A 16,972-nucleotide genomic window follows, 5' to 3' on the forward strand; every position below is an offset into this window, starting at 1 on the left:
CGGCACCATCTACAGGGGGGAGTCTGCGCGGCACCATCTACAGGGGGGAGTCTGCGCGGCACCATCTACAGGGGGGAGTCTGCGCGGCACCATCTACAGGGGGGAGTCTGCGCGGCACCATCTACAGGGGGGAGTCTGCGCGGCACCATCTACAGGGGGGAGTCTGCGCGGCACCATCTACAGGGGGGAGTCTGCGCGGCACCATCTACAGGGGGGAGTCTGCGCGGCACCATCTACAGGGGGGAGTCTGCGCGGCACCATCTACAGGGGGGAGTCTGCGCGGCACCATCTACAGGGGGGAGTCTGCGCGGCACCATCTACAGGGGGGAGTCTGCGCGGCACCATCTACAGGGGGGAGTCTGCGCGGCACCATCTACAGGGGGGAGTCTGCGCGGCACCATCTACAGGGGGGAGTCTGCGCGGCACCATCTACAGGGGGGAGTCTGCGCGGCACCATCTACAGGGGGGAGTCTGCGCGGCACCATCTACAGGGGGGAGTCTGCGCGGCACCATCTACAGGGGGGAGTCTGCGCGGCACCATCTACAGGGGGGAGTCTGCGCGGCACCATCTACAGGGGGGAGTCTGCGCGGCACCATCTACAGGGGGGAGTCTGCGCGGCACCATCTACAGGGGGGAGTCTGCGCGGCACCATCTACAGGGGGGAGTCTGCGCGGCACCATCTACAGGGGGGAGTCTGCGCGGCACCATCTACAGGGGGGAGTCTGCGCGGCACCATCTACAGGGGGGAGTCTGCGCGGCACCATCTACAGGGGGGAGTCTGCGCGGCACCATCTACAGGGGGGAGTCTGCGCGGCACCATCTACAGGGGGGAGTCTGCGCGGCACCATCTACAGGGGGGAGTCTGCGCGGCACCATCTACAGGGGGGAGTCTGCGCGGCACCATCTACAGGGGGGAGTCTGCGCGGCACCATCTACAGGGGGGAGTCTGCGCGGCACCATCTACAGGGGGGAGTCTGCGCGGCACCATCTACAGGGGGGAGTCTGCGCGGCACCATCTACAGGGGGGAGTCTGCGCGGCACCATCTACAGGGGGGAGTCTGCGCGGCACCATCTACAGGGGGGAGTCTGCGCGGCACCATCTACAGGGGGGAGTCTGCGCGGCACCATCTACAGGGGGGAGTCTGCGCGGCACCATCTACAGGGGGGAGTCTGCGCGGCACCATCTACAGGGGGGAGTCTGCGCGGCACCATCTACAGGGGGGAGTCTGCGCGGCACCATCTACAGGGGGGAGTCTGCGCGGCACCATCTACAGGGGGGAGTCTGCGCGGCACCATCTACAGGGGGGAGTCTGCGCGGCACCATCTACAGGGGGGAGTCTGCGCGGCACCATCTACAGGGGGGAGTCTGCGCGGCACCATCTACAGGGGGGAGTCTGCGCGGCACCATCTACAGGGGGGAGTCTGCGCGGCACCATCTACAGGGGGGAGTCTGCGCGGCACCATCTACAGGGGGGAGTCTGCGCGGCACCATCTACAGGGGGGAGTCTGCGCGGCACACAGTATAGGGACAGTATCACGGTCTGTGGACCCACTGGGCCGCACCGCCGTAGCGGGGAGGCAGCTGGCCAAACAGAGCACCCAAACAATACAAAGTCCCGCACTAGGGTACCTGAATAGTCCAGACAGTGGCCGAGGCTTTAGCACGGATGGAGGTGGGTGCAGCAGGTTGTGCCAGACGTGGCAGAGGACACTGGACGAGGCAGATTACACAGGATGTGGCAGAAGACAGCAGGACACAACTCCAACACTTACAGGCTGAGGAACAAGGACACAGCACGGGATACAAGTAGCAGGGCACGGGAAAAAACGGGAACAGGATAACACTAAGGGACCATTTGCAAGACTGACATGGGAATACTAACAACGCTTAGGCAATGAGCAAAAGGGCAGGGCCATTCTTATATTCCAGGGAAATCATGGGCTAATTGATGATGATTCCCATGTGCGCACGCTGGCCCTATAAGGCCAGGCACAAGTGTGCGCACGCTGGCCCTATAAGGCCAGGCACAAGTGTGCGCGCGCACCATACGGGACACAGCGGACCGGAGTGGAAGTGAGCGTTGGCGTCTCCTGGGAAGGAGATGCGAGCCAGCGCTCACAGATCCATGGCTGCAGCCGCTGGGGGTTGAGTAAACCAGACGATCTGCGGCAATGGACGCTACAGACTGTTGTGTAAGAGAGGGATTCTTTCATTGATGCATATAATTGGTGTTTATAACGGTCTATTTTACTGGTGGACTTGTAATATTATAGTATTTAAGAAGTTATTAAATCTAATTTAAAATAGGAGTTTTTATTCTCTTATTTAATACACTATATTAGCGTATACTGGGGGTATTACTTTTGGTCATCAGATCGGCCACCATTGATGGAGACATGCCCTGCACCCTAACTGCCCCGCTCAGGAGCTTCCAAGACTTAGAGCGAACATGGATTATCACTACAGTATCCCCCCTTTGCTGCCTGCTCCATATGTTTATAGAGCTGACCTTAGGGATCCACTCCATATATTTTATATTATATATATCTAGCCAAGTCCGCTCCTCTGCATTTTACACATAAGGGGTGTGTGTTCCTGGCTCATCCGTTTACAAGCAGTCTCAGCATGCAGCCTACTTCCCCTTCCCTCCTGTGGTTAAATATACACATGGCTCTACTCCTAGATCATGCTGTGTATAATGAGGACCAAGCACACAACACGTGCAGTGATCACAGGCTTTGATGTCTGACAGAAACTCCTTCTGTAGTATCCAATACACCCAAGTAAAGTGTAGCGATATACGAAGCAAACCACTTTTTACTCACTTCTTATATAACATTATAACCATTTCCACATGTAATCAGCTGTACAGAATCCTGGCCCCACAATAATCACTTGTACTGCAAACATTATGTCTTAGTGGAAGTACAAAAATATTGTTTTACCTTTTTAACCCATGCTGAGATTTTCTGGTTTTATAATTTTAATAAAATAAGTCATAATAAAACAATATTAAAAAAAATGCACTTCCAAATAACACCCTAGTTCTATTAAAGGGGTTTTCCAGCAGGTAAAAATTAATAGCTGATGGGTCAGGGTCCGACTCACGGGACCCCTGCCGATCGGCTGTTTTGAAGGGGCAGCAGCGCTGCTTCCTCATTCCTTCTTGCTCACTGTGAATCTTTGACACACATTTAGCGGCGATTCACAGGTATTGCAGCCTTCTTCCATTCCCTTCAATGGGAGCAAAGGCTGCAGGCAATACCTGTAAATCACAGCTAAATGCGTGTCAAAGATTCAAAGTGAGCAAGAAGGAATGAAGAAGCAGCGCACGTACGAGAGCTGAATCCCCTTCAAAACAGCTGATCGGTGGGGTCCCAGGAGTCAGAGCCCGACCAATCAGCTATTGATGGTCTATCCTGAGGATAAGCCTTTAATTTTTATTTGCTGGAAAACCCCTTTAACATATTATAGCTGATGTCCAGTTGAGCACTACAGGTAGAGCTTACCTGCAAAGGCTTTTTAAGTGTTGACTCCATTTGAGTACAGTTATGATCATCTACTAGTTTTTAGCTGCTGCTCTATTGGCCCTGCCGCCCCTATCTGATCTGCTGGGTTTAAACATTATCGTACCACAAACCCTGCAGGACATCAGTACATGAAGAAATCACTTCTCTTAAGGCCCTATTACACCGGCCAATAATCGGCCAGTGCAGCGAGCACCAATAAATGAGACATTGTTGATCGGTGCTCGTTTGCTCCTGTCACACGGAGCTATGGATGGGGACAAGCTGTTACTCTGATCGCCCGTCCCCATACAATATTATTATGTTGGCAGAGAGTATCCCTGTTTACACAGGGAGATGTGCTGCCGACAACAATAATATTTAACTTTTTTTTTAAAACGATACGATCAGATGATCGAGCGTTTGCCGCCCCTATCTGATCTGCTTGTCCAGATTGACGGCTGTGTTTAAGCACTATCTTACCACATGCCCTCCAGGACATCAGTGCATGGAGAAATTACTTCTCTTACAGAAAGGACAAAATTATTCTAAGAAATACAAAAAAACAAAAACGACCTGTGGAAAAAATAAATATATAAAATTGGCAGGTAAATACCACAAAATTTAGATTAACTAAAATATTGCAGTCAATTGTTTACGATATGTTTTTGCATAAATGTCCTTGTTTTTATCTGTTTTGTCGGTACATCAGGAGCTTTTCGCTCCAGTTAGGGACTCGCAAGTCTGGGGATCCTTGTCGTGGATTGCGAGCTTGCGTCCTTTTGGCCAAAATGATCACTAATACCCCAGGTATTTTTCATTATTACTTATATTCGCTTCTTTTGGACACGATATACCTGTTCTACCTTATCCTCAATTTAAAGTGGCCAGTGACTTTATTTACCAAGTTTATTCTTAATTCACAGGTTTTCATTACGCATTGCGATTCTGAAAAATGGTGGGGAGCATCCAAATATTGAGCCCTCATTAAAATGTGCATGAACATATCTATTGGTTAAGTGGGTGAGGCATTCAAAATATGGATTAAAAACCATCCCTAGTTATTAAAATGTAAGGTAAAAGCTATTGGAGTGGTGCTGGAAAGGTCAAAAGCCATTACTTGGCATGACCCTAGCAATGGTCACTTGTTTTTAGGTGCAGATGTAACTTAAAAGCACAAATTCATGCCCCAAAACTGTCTGACATATAACGAACTATCAACCTGTAGGGTCAAAAAAAACTTTAGAAAAAAAAAAGGTAAAAAAGTCCACATGACAGTTATGAACTTGTGAATTACTCTTACCTGAAAACTACCAACCATGGTGAGTCCAGCAGCACAAATCCACCCCAACACAAATGCTACAGTATTTAGTAAGGAGGGACCATAACGTTCAATCACAAAGGCATATCTTAACAGACCGATGAGCATCACTGAAAGAGAGGAATACAAAAAGGTGTCAAAGATAAAAATGGATTTTTGTAAACAAAGAAGTGAGAGATCATGTCAAACTCAGTCTCAGATTGATGCATAAAAAAAATAACACAAATTGTTCTTGGCACAGTTGTGTCATTTTTCAGTTGTGAAGAACAAAAACCACCTTCACACTTGTTCTATGGAAGTAATTGTGTTTAAGTACACTTCTTAAAGGGGTTGTCCATAATTTAGAAAAACAGGTCAACTTCACAGCACTCAATGTTGTGTGGTATTGCGACTCAGCTCAGTTCACGTTAATGGAATGGATCTGCAATACCAGACACCGCCAATGGACAGGTGTGGCGCTGTTTTTGGTTCAATGCAGCCATGTTTTTCTAATCCTGGACAACCTTTTTTAAAAGTTCCTAAATAGTTCTAAACACATTTGGCTTAAAAAACAGAGTACAAACAAGGCCCTAAATTGTTAATATACTAATACTTTACTATGGATATATGATCTGTCTATAAGTATCATGCCCATATAGACGAGCCATATGTAAACAAACTAGATTTGTCGACATACCTCCCTCCAAGTAATAAACTCTTAAAGCAAAGTTTTTTTGGTGTATGTAAATTCACCACAAGTTTCAGCAAGCACAGAACATACAACAGCTTCGAACTTCAAAATTCTGAAGATCTAGGGAAATCTGTAGACTTGGAAAAGCACCAGAAATCAGAGTCTACTATGAAAGCACAAAGACATGAATAACAATTTTACATGCAAAAACACAAAAACAATAAGTCCTTATGCCTCAGGCCACATCATGGCACAAACCTTCCTTTGTATATACAGAACATTTACAGCAAACACTGAACATTGTAACATTCGCTGGGATTCATTGGCTTTTAAACATGAAAATGTATTTCCAGAGATTTAACCTAAAAATTTTCAGGTTCGGTGTCTTAGCGTGTACGCACGTAAATCTGTCCGTGTGCGTTCCATTTTGCATCAGTGTGCTTTGCGTGTGTTTTTCACGGACTCACAAGCATTTTTTTTTTCTTCAATGTAATTGATGCGTAAAACACGGACAGCACATTGACTTCAATAGGCGGCTAGGTGCTTGAAAACGCAGAAATATAGGACATGCAATGAGTGACGCAACGGACACTCAGGGTGTGAAAACTCAACATGTGTAAATAGCCCCATTGATATCAATGGGTCCATGTACCGTGCGTTGTTTCAATGTACAGCACACGGACGAGATTCACGGTCGTGTGAATGAGAGAATCCCTTAAAGGCAATAAATGAAGGTAAAAGGATGAGAGATGGGTTCTCTCAGTATGCTAGGGAGACCTGAATTCTTGTATTTTATGTCTCTCCAGTAGACATCTCTGGTCATCTCTTCTCTATCCCAATGAAGGCAATATAGTATATAAATGTAAAGTATGAATGTAAAGTATCATTTGTAGGTGTGAAGGCCTGTTTACACACACCAGGTTTTTCATATGACAAATGAATGATCTATGGTTTGAAAAACCAAGGCTTAGAATCTGTAACATTTCTATCAAAATGATTCTCACAGCAGGACGAGGATCATCATTGTTGTCTAGCAACGGCTCCTGCGAGAGAACTATGTGGTAAATGTTGCTACGAGTGGCCTTTAGAATTTACCGCATTGTGTCCTTGATAAAAGATTATTTGCACGATTGATGAAGGTCAATGATAAAGTATTGTTTTATTGTTTATTGCTGATCTGCATTCACACTGGCCAATTGCCATTACAATCTCTAGGAAATTCGGAAATTAGGACTATTGGCCAGAGAAAGTATTGTCAGAATATTACCTGTGGTTTAAATCAAGTTTTTATGTTAAAAATAATTTTTCTACAAATTTGTTTGCAAAGTTTTTTTTCTACATTTTCCATCTTATTATGTATATTTTAAAATAATCCTGGAAATTTGCCGTTTTCATCACAGAGACTCACAATAGACTGACACTTCCTGTTCTGTAGAGATCACTTCTCAGCAGTCATCTCATTATCATCACAGGCAGGATTACACTGACAGGTAACACCTATATATAGATAACACAGGATCCAACTTTGATAATAGGTGATGGACACAGTTCCCGTTATATATTCCTTTCTGCACAGTGACCTCCGCACAGGTCACAGATCATGCATGGAAAACGCCCATATAGAAGTCAATGGGCCACCTAACCCCAGACTATTGTTTACTATGGCCCATGTGGCTGTACACCAGATCTTTAAGCTACAATTAGCATAGCAGAAGCTCAGGCAAGATGGCTGCCCCATAATCCTGTACAGAAATTAAAAAATAAAAAAATCTACAAAATCAGAAAAAAAAGGGATTAGAAAAAAAAAAATGAATGTGTTTCAGTATTTGAAAAAAGTCTAGGTGACATTCCATTTAAAAGGTGATTTGACAGCAGATATTCAGCCGTGATTACCACCTTTAAACAAGTGCTGCTCAACAACACAGTTAGTCGATCGGCGCTCGTTTGCTCAATTCAAAGCACTGATCGTTTGTACGGGGACAAACGAACGTTACTACGATCGTTCTTCCCTATGCATTTGCATCAGGTCGGCAGCACATCTGCCGGTTTACATGCTTGTTCATCGGCTGATATTTGCCATGTTCACACAGGCAATGATCAGAACCGAATGTTCACATTAACGTTCGTTCAACCAATCATTGGCCCGTGTAAAAAGGCCTTAATTCTTGAAGAGGAGCACGTTCATCGTGTAATAGCTTCAAATATGCCCTGCTGACATGGGGCTTGAGTAGGTTTTTTTATTCCATAGAAACAGGATGTGGGTTATGTTGGTGCCAAACTGAGAGCAGTTTCATACGTGCTTGAATCTTGGATGAAAAACAAGTCACACTATCTCAGAATATAGATAGGCTTCAAGAAGAAACCTTCAGTATTGTTGGCACAAAATCGAATGCTACTATTACATGCACCAGCCTTCACTTTGTGTTCACAGGCTTGCCAACCTTTTGCTTTTTTCCTGGGTTCGCTCATCCAAAAATCAGAGATATAAATCTTATGCTTAAATAATAGAAACACATTAGCAACATTTACCATGAACTGTAAAATGATAATTGCAATAATAACCTGCACAAGCTCCTCCAGCTTCAAAAATAAAAATATAATGGTAGCAAACATTTTATATTTTTAGGGATTGCCTAGGAATTTACAGATGGTTGGAAATCCTGTGCTCCCATATGTGAATTCAGACAGCAGACAAATACATGTGGGACATATCTCCGTGTGCAGGGGAAGTATTTAAGTGGAGACATTACAAACATGCTGGATTTCCTAGAACATCTGCCTTACTCAACATGGTCTTACGTTTGCTGTCAATTTCCTTCCTCATTTTCTTATATTGCTATTACCTAGCATAAATATTAAAATAATAAAGCTGTAAATGTTTAATCGCACCAAAATAATTCATACTACATGCCAATGTCGTACTGGCCTGCCAGAGAATTTTTTAGAGGGCACAGGCGCTGACTAGAATGGGCCCAAAATGTACAGCAGATGAGAATCATTTAGAATTTACTTTTTAGCCAATTACTTGCCTCTAGGGTCTATTTTTTATGGGTAAACAACACATTACATTTTATTGAGAAGTCCTTTGTATGAAACGATAACTTTTATGATGTAATTAAAAGTGGCGCACCATTTTCTGCAAAGATGGAGGGTGGACCCTCAAGTTGCGGTTCATTGAATGGACCAGAGGAAAAATGTTGACGCTGTTTCATGCAGACAATAGTACGTTTTTTTGGGAACTTGGTTATAGTTTTTTACGATCAGATGGAAGTGTATTTTCATATTAACATGAATAGTTTAACATGAATAATTATTTTGTCTGGTATAAAACTGAAGAAAATTGTGTAAAATAAACTAGATTTTAGGTCAGTCCGAAATATTGCATTCTATGTGTGAATGACAAAGATTTGAAATATTACAATCTGGATTAAACCAAATGGGTAAATCAATGGGCTCAACACAATGGGCAATTCTAATTGCCAAATATATCTGCCCAATGTATCCTAATGGGAATGGATTCTGATCACTGTGACAAAAGAGAATTCGGCTCTTTTCACACTTCGATTTTTGGACGTATACCTCCAACAGAAGATGGCGATACATGGCACTTTATACACTATACGGACCAAAGTATTGGGACCAACCTCTTAATAATGGAATTCAGTGGTTTAATTCTGTCCCATTGCCACAGGTGTATAAAATCCAGCACCTAGTCATGCAGTCTACCTTTACATATATTTGTCAAAGAATGGGTCGTTCTAAAAAGAGATCACTGAATTCAAGAAGTCAGTTTGTGAAATATCTGGGAGGGAAGAAATTTCAATGAACTATGAGTGGTATTTTTGCAAAGTGGAAGCATTTAGGAACCCCAGCAACTCAGACCACAAAGTTAGAGAGCAGGGTCGCTGAGTGACGAGGCGCATAGTACATAAGTCGCCAATGCTCTGCTGACTCAATAACTGCAGAGCTCCAGCCCTCCTATGGCATCAACATCTGCACAAAAACTGTGCCCCAGGAGCTTCATGGCATTGGTTGTTGTAAAGCACGACACCACTGGACTCTGGAGCAGTAGAAACGTGTTCTGCGGAGTGATCACACTTTCCTGTCTGGCAGCTTGAGGGACGAGTCTGGGTTTGGTGAATGGCAGGAGAACGTTACCTGCCTGACTGAATTGTGGCAACAGCAAAGTTGGTAGAGGAGAGATAATGCCATGGGGTTGGCCTAAGGAAAATCTTAATTCTTCATTACACCAGGACATTTTGGACAATTGTAGCTTCCAACATTGTGGAAACCATTTGGGGTTCACCCCTTTTCTGTTTCAGCATGACTGCGCCCCAGTGCACAAAGCAAGGCCCATAAAGACATGGATGGGAGAGTTTGTGGAGCAAGAACTTCACTGTCCTTAACTCCATTGACCACTTTTGAAATGAACTAGAACAGAGATTGTGAGCCAGGCCCTCTCCTCCAACATTAGTATCTGATCTCACAAAGGTTCTTCTGGATGAATGAGCAAAAATTCCCACAGACAAACTACAAAATATTGTAGAAAGCCTTCCCAGAAGAGTGGGTGCTGTTTTAGCGGCAAAGGGGGAACAATAATGCCTATGTATTTAGAATAGGATGTCCTAAAAGCTCCTGTAGGCATAATGTGTGGGTGTCCCAATACTTTTGTCCATATAGTTTATGTATACAGTGGCGTATGTCGTCCACTAGGTTCCCATTGTAAAAAAAAAAAAAAAAGAATACTGCAAGGTATACTGTTTTTAGTGAATGCCTCTGTATAGAAAAGAACAGAAGACTACCCTTTCCTATGCAGTATAAAAAAACGCAAGGAGGACACCTTTGGCATACGACAGTTATGCCGAACATCGTGAAAAGAGCCTTCAACGTGAGGACAGGACTGTAGAAGTGCGTCTCTCTCTCGGTTATGGAGGATTGTGCTTGACGCATGGACTATGAAGGCATGCAAAATGCCACAATCTGTTTCCTCTTCTCTCCAAAAGTTAAGTGGTATGCATTCAACCTAGTAAACCCCAGACTCCAAGGCGTAACTTCCTGCACCTCTATGAAAAATCTGTAACTGCACCCCTCCCCCCCCCCACACACCTACTTTGTGTCATTTAAAACGAATGTCTCTTTATGTGGCAGAGGAGTCTTTGGGCCACCCTCAGGCACCAAGGCAAGGGTGCATCTGCTAACTCTGCACCCCCTATAGCTACACCCTTGCCCAGACTATCAAAGTGATATTAAATTACTAATAAAAACAGAACTATTAGTATAAAACAGTGTAATATACGGTCACCAGCACAATTATACAAAAAAATAAAAAGTACCCTTGGGGGGACATGGTCGAGTGCTGGATTAACACATTGAGAAATACGTACAGAAATTTTTTTTTTTCTCTTACATGGAAAACAAATTAAAGGAGTTGCAGAGGATTAGAAAAACATGGCTACTTTCTTCTAAAACCAGTGCCACTTCACAGGTTATGTTTTGTATTGCAGCTCTGCCCCCATTCACTTTAATGGAACGGAGTGGAAATACCAGACAACCCATGGACGGGCGTGGTGCTGTATCTGGAAGAAAACAGCCATGTCTTTCTATTCCTGTACAACCCCTTTAATGAGATTTCTAAGAACTTCGTTATTTATTCTAAGACCCTGTTCACACAGAGTGTTTTGCAGGAAGAAAAAAAGTCTGCCCATAAATTCCTTCAGGCTGCCGTGGTTTTCGTGGGATTTTTCGACCGCAACCATAGAGCGCCGCAGGCAAAAGACGCAGCGAAAAACGCCTTCTCTGCCTCCCATTGATTGCATGGCGCTTTTTCCCCCACCAGTGAGTAGGTCAAAACCAACTCCGACTCCCATTGAAGTCAATGGGAGGCGGTTTCAGGTGCTTTTTGGCGCTGATTCAGGCACCGTTTCCTCGTCAAAAAACTCAGTGTGAACAGGGCCTAAAGCTTCAGTAGTTTAAACAAAATGATTGTGAATATAAATATAAGTGGAAAGTGACAATTGTATTTTATATAGGACTGAGGTTACAGGAGGAAATTTCATAATCTGTAATCTAACGTATTGTTGCTGCCTCGTGTGGAACCTACTACTGCATTCTAGTAGATAATTTACTGACGAGGACATAGGTTGGACATCAATAATAAACAGACAAAAATCTTTGCTTGGTAGCAAACTTTAGAAACAAAGCTCCACATCAGAGTAGCTCAATGTCTTAAATTAATTGTTTTGTCCTGTTTTTTTAGCCTACTTTTTAAGATGGGGCATTTATAGCATTAGGCTTTATTCACACCTGCAGATCAGGAAAGCTTTAGGGTATGTTCACACGGCATATTTTCAGACATAATTCGGTCGTTTTACGCCTCGAATTACGCCTGAAAAGACGGCTCCAATACGTCTGCAAACATCTGCCCATTGCTTGCAATGAGTCTTACGATGTTCTGTTCAGGCGAGGTGTCATTTTACGCGTCGCTGTCAAAAGACGGTGCGTAAAAAAAAACGCCTGCCTCAAAGAAGTGCATGTCACACTTCTTGGGACGTAATTGGAGCAGTTTTTCATTGACTCCACTGAAAAACAGCTCCAATTACGTCCGTAATGGACACAGCGAAAAACGCGTGCACTTGCAAAAACTTCTGAAATTCAGGAGCGGTTTTCGCCTGAAAACAGCTCCGTAATTTCAGATGTATTTTGTGTTTGCGTGTGAACATACCCTTAAAGGGGTTGTCTAGTTTAGAAACCCATTTTCAGGTTTTCCTCTGGGCCAGAGTGGAGAGTGGCTACAAAGAGTGTCTCTGGCTCCAAGGGAATCGGTCTGGTCTCTGCATTATTAGCAAAGACTATGGATTTAAATAGGACTTGTGTAATGCTTAATTTCCCTTGTGGTGGCGCTGAAGGGACATTGAACACTTGTTGCCAGGTTTCCCCAAGAAATTACAATGGATTGTGGGGGGTCTTCACAGAGGAACACTTTATGATCAGCTTATTCTAAGGGGACCCTTTTAACCAGAAAGGATGGTCCTAAGAGAACAACCCCTTTAAAGCATAGATTTACACTTGATCATTTTATATACAGTATAGATGAACAAAATCAACGTAAGTGAGTAACTTTGTAATACTTTGCAATATATACAGATTGTATGCTAGGAAGTGGGACAAGTTGACAGGTACCGGACGAACACATTCTTAATATTTTAACGGAGTTAATATGAAGGCCCTTTTACAAAAAAGTCATATCTTAGCCAGGTAACTAGCGCCGACCAGCAATAAGGACATGTTAACCTGCGCTCATTTGCTTCATTTACACGTAGCAATGATCATGGCTATACAGGGACAAATTATAATACGATCGTTTGTCCCCATATAGTTTGCATATAGTCTGCAGCACATCTTGTTTACACGGGGAGATGTATTGCCAACAAACGATCATTTCTACGGTAGCATAAAAAGAACCAATCAGTGGACGAACAACGTTTTCTTGTTAGTCAGCCGATTACTTCCATGTTTACACCGGCGATGATCGGGAACAAGTGTTCACATAAACGTGCGCATGTGCCTGATCATCAGCTCTTGTAAAAAGGGCCTTAATTCAGCATTGCACTTCGTGAGAGTTTTGGTATGTTCATACGCAGTGTTCTCAGGCGTATTTCGGGGCGTAAACGAATTGAACTATGCCTTGGAAAACACTAGTGAAACGCCGACAAACAGCTTCCCATTTTATGTGGTAGTTCAGAGCGCAAAAGACCAGGGTAGGTGCACGAATGGGGTCCCGACCCAATCACGTAGCAAAGAAGTATTCGGCACACAAGTTAGTGATTTTAGCAAATCTTTGAATTTTATTTGTGCCGAATACATCTTAGCATCCCTTTGTAATCAATGGGAATAAGGCGTTTAGTTTAGACGGGGCAATTTTTTACTCTGCTGTAAAAACGGTGCGTAAAAAGACAGAGCATGTCACTTCTTGAGCTGTTTCTGGTGCCGTTTTTATAGGGTCAATTGAAAAAAAAAACGTCTAAAAACGTTTTCTGCTTTGAAAACGGATGAAAATTAGTGGCCATTTCCCCTTGAAAACAGCACCGTAATTTTCAGCCGTTCTTACTTGTGCGTGTGAACAGTCATGATAATTATAAACAGTGCCTGATGAGAATAGTCTTCCCAGAATGAAAATCATGCTCTGAGCAGATAATGAAAAAGCGATTCCAGTAACAATATTATTTTAGGTAACTGCCAAGTATGAAATTCCCCTATATATGTTTCATTGATTGAAATATAGATGCCAACAACAATTACTGATCTACTTTTACCAAGATGAACAGTCAATAAATAAAGTAATGTGGAGAGCGCCTCAGGCTCTGTTCACATCTGCATTCAGAGCCTGCATTGCGGAAACTGTCAGATATGATGCAGCGCTTTTCTTCATGTCAAAGAAAAGGACACCATGCCGGAACCTGATGGACTACATTATAAGTCCATAAGGTCTGTTGGGCAGAAGTATTTATTGTACAACGGATCAGGCACTGCATCAGTGTTTCTGTTCTAAATGAAAATGAAGCAGATGTGAAGAGTCTTGGGGGGGGGGGGGTGATTCATTAAATATCTACGCCATTCGCCATTTTCACTCCTCTCGCCACTTTTCAAAAGTAACTAGGAAAGTGGGTGAATTTCAGGCAAAGATACGCCAAATTTATTGAGCCATGCGCTTCTTAATAAATTTAGAGCATTTCATGCGGACATACTTTAGCTTATGACTGGCATTTGAACGCCAGTCTTACTAGATTTCCTCCTTCGTCTTTAACCAACTTGTGATGGAACAAAGGTTTGTTTTCTCGCTCATGCAATCACAGCATAAAACTAATTATTTTCAGAAGTTCTCTTAAAATACAAAATGCCAAGGACAGCATGTTTCTACCACAATAAAAATGACACATTTCAGGATGTTGGAGATGACAAAGAACATTATCTGCACTAGATCTGGAGTTGGAACCACAAGGCCACACCAGCAGCATTTTCCATGGTCATAGAGGGACGTACTGCAGCCCACTGAACATAGGAGAGGATGTTGGGGGTGCAAAGTAGGTTTAGGGCTCCTGCCGGCTTATTTTTCTTAGTTAGAAGAGGTCTGTCCTGGTGCCATACTCCCATTTATAAACAGAGATCCTCTATGAATAAGCCATATATCGTGGAATATACGGTGTACTCATGGAATTTGCTATTTTTTTATTCTTACAATTACTATTATGCCTTACGCTTTCGATGATGTCATATATACATTAGCACAATGCACATTAGCAGATTTTTGGAACATATCCACTTACCCATAAATGCGCCTAAACTGCATATGAGGCTGAAGAAACAGCTCTCTGGAGGAAGGTTTCCACATTTGCTGGAAGAAAGGAAGAAACAACAGTTTAATGAATGTAAATAGGTTTCGGACAGCAGCATGATAGCATTTTTCGAACAATGAACGGTCTCTGGTTTCAAGCGGTTTAAGAGCAACATATATTTACATCTATCACAATAAATTTGCAGTGGTTGGTTGTAATAAGTTATGCGGCTTCCATCTTTAATAAAACAGGAAGGAAGCCTGAATTCACTGTCCAAAACGGTTAAGGAGACGGTCACATTTTAAAGTAACAAACCTACAGGAGATATGCCTGATCACACAGCGGTTTTTTTTGTGTGTGTTGTCACAATTTATGCGCCAAAGTTCGAATTAAAAAAATGCTTGCAGAAAAGCGGTCAAAATGTGCTTATTTTAAACGAAATTCCACATCATAAAAAATTTTTTACAAAAAAAGTTGTGTTAATTCTTCGTGTTTTACGCATCGTGTATTTAATTATATTCAAATGGGAGGCAAAAAAAAGTGTGTCCAAAAACACATCAAAATACACGTATTCATTAAAAAAACAGCTTTAAAAAAAAAAAAAAAAAGTGTTTTTTTTAGCCTTCAAATTACACTGTGTGAACATAGCCATGCACTTGCCCGCAGTGTTTGTTTACCTGCAGGTTTTTCTGCATGTTCCTAAAACAAAACATTGCTGCAGAAATCTATTAGAGAACACAAATAGGAACTTCTCTTCCATTTTTGGGTGGCAGATGTTTAAGGGGGGGGGGGGCCTAGCTGAGAGTCGGGACGTTACAATATTGGCTTACTATTGCAGAAGAATCAGTTTGGGGGGGGGGGGGGAAGGCTCCTGCTGCAGCCTGTTGTCTTATAGCCAGACAGGGTTAGGAGATGGAGGATAGGGTAAATGGTTAACCTCTTGGAATAAAGCTTCATAGATTTCTCGTTTTGATTAAAATAAATGACAAAATAGGATAAAAGGAAAAAAAAAAAAAAAAAAAAAAAAAAAAAGGCACTAAAAAAGTTTTTCCCTCGACAATCCCTTTTTATACATTTACAACCTGTCTGATTCATAGGTTATTAAAGTAAGTCTTTCTCGTCTTGACAACATGATGAGCATACGATTTCCCTCTCCATAGACTTGAATGGGGCTGCCAAAAGAGCCGAATGAGCCTGGAATGTTCTTTAAGGAATTGACACCACTATAATTAGAACATACACTACAACTGTTCTAGATGAAAATTCACAGAAATTGCTGATAAAAACGGGACAGAGGTTTTTAGTCTGGAAAAATTCTAGGCAGATCATCAAAATCTGGTTATGTACAGCTATTGGCCATATATATGTGAAAGGTAACGATAGATCTGAATATTATTTGTTCAAAAAGTTCCAACAAAATGTTTCACAAGGAAGTTTATCCTCAACCTGCTGTAAATCTGGTACTTATCCCAAAAATGTGAGATGCCTGTCTAAGCAGGTTAGATATTTCATGGAGCCAGGCAGTACCACCATCACCACCCAGTACGAAATGAAATAAAATATTTATCTTCTTCAAAGCTTTTAGCAAGGAGGATTTTTATTGAAGAAGATTAACCTTTTACCCAGCTTCCAAGCAGTGGAGACAGGAAGCGGAGGACCCTCCTTCACGTTAACACTTCATAGTCCAATCACAATGCTTAAAATTATATTTTTTTTAGTACAAAAACTTAAAGTGCACGCCAAACTCTGAATTATTGATATACATATAAAATAAAAACGTGATCATTCATTTAGGCTGATTCATTCATTACACTTCAGTCATTTTCTTCAGGGTGCTATCCTTTCTTTTAACAGATAGCACACTGACCCACTCATTTCTATGGGGCCGTGCACTTTCCGTTATTTTCGTGTATCTGTGTGTCCGTTCTGCAACTTATAGAACAGGTCCTATTATAGATCAGTCTCGGCCATTCTATTCATTGGTCTATAAAAACTATGGATTGCACAGGGAAGCCATCCGTGTGCGGTCTGTGTTTTGCTGCCATATAAAGGGCCCACTGATGTGTGCTTGAGACCTTAGTGTGAAGCGCCAGGTGCAGGTAACCTGAAAATCGCAATACAAGAATGGTCCAAATCCAAGG

At 42.8% G+C, this 16,972-nt stretch overlaps 1 protein-coding gene across 2 annotated transcripts in view; it reads right to left on the minus strand.

Moving 5' to 3' along the window:
• LOC142663195 (transmembrane protein 150A-like) overlaps positions 1-16,972 on the minus strand; it is a 112,915-nt gene that overhangs the window by 29,851 nt on the left and 66,092 nt on the right. For both annotated transcript variants that reach the window (XM_075841611.1, XM_075841612.1), the window contains exons 4-5: positions 14,823-14,890; positions 4,812-4,939 (exon numbers count right to left, since the gene is read on the minus strand). In XM_075841611.1, the coding sequence (XP_075697726.1) occupies positions 4,812-4,939; positions 14,823-14,890 (196 nt within the window). The remainder of the gene's footprint in view (positions 1-4,811; positions 4,940-14,822; positions 14,891-16,972) is intronic.

Source organism: Rhinoderma darwinii, chromosome 11 (genome assembly GCF_050947455.1).
Source record: "Rhinoderma darwinii isolate aRhiDar2 chromosome 11, aRhiDar2.hap1, whole genome shotgun sequence".
Lineage (NCBI taxonomy): Eukaryota > Metazoa > Chordata > Amphibia > Anura > Rhinodermatidae > Rhinoderma > Rhinoderma darwinii.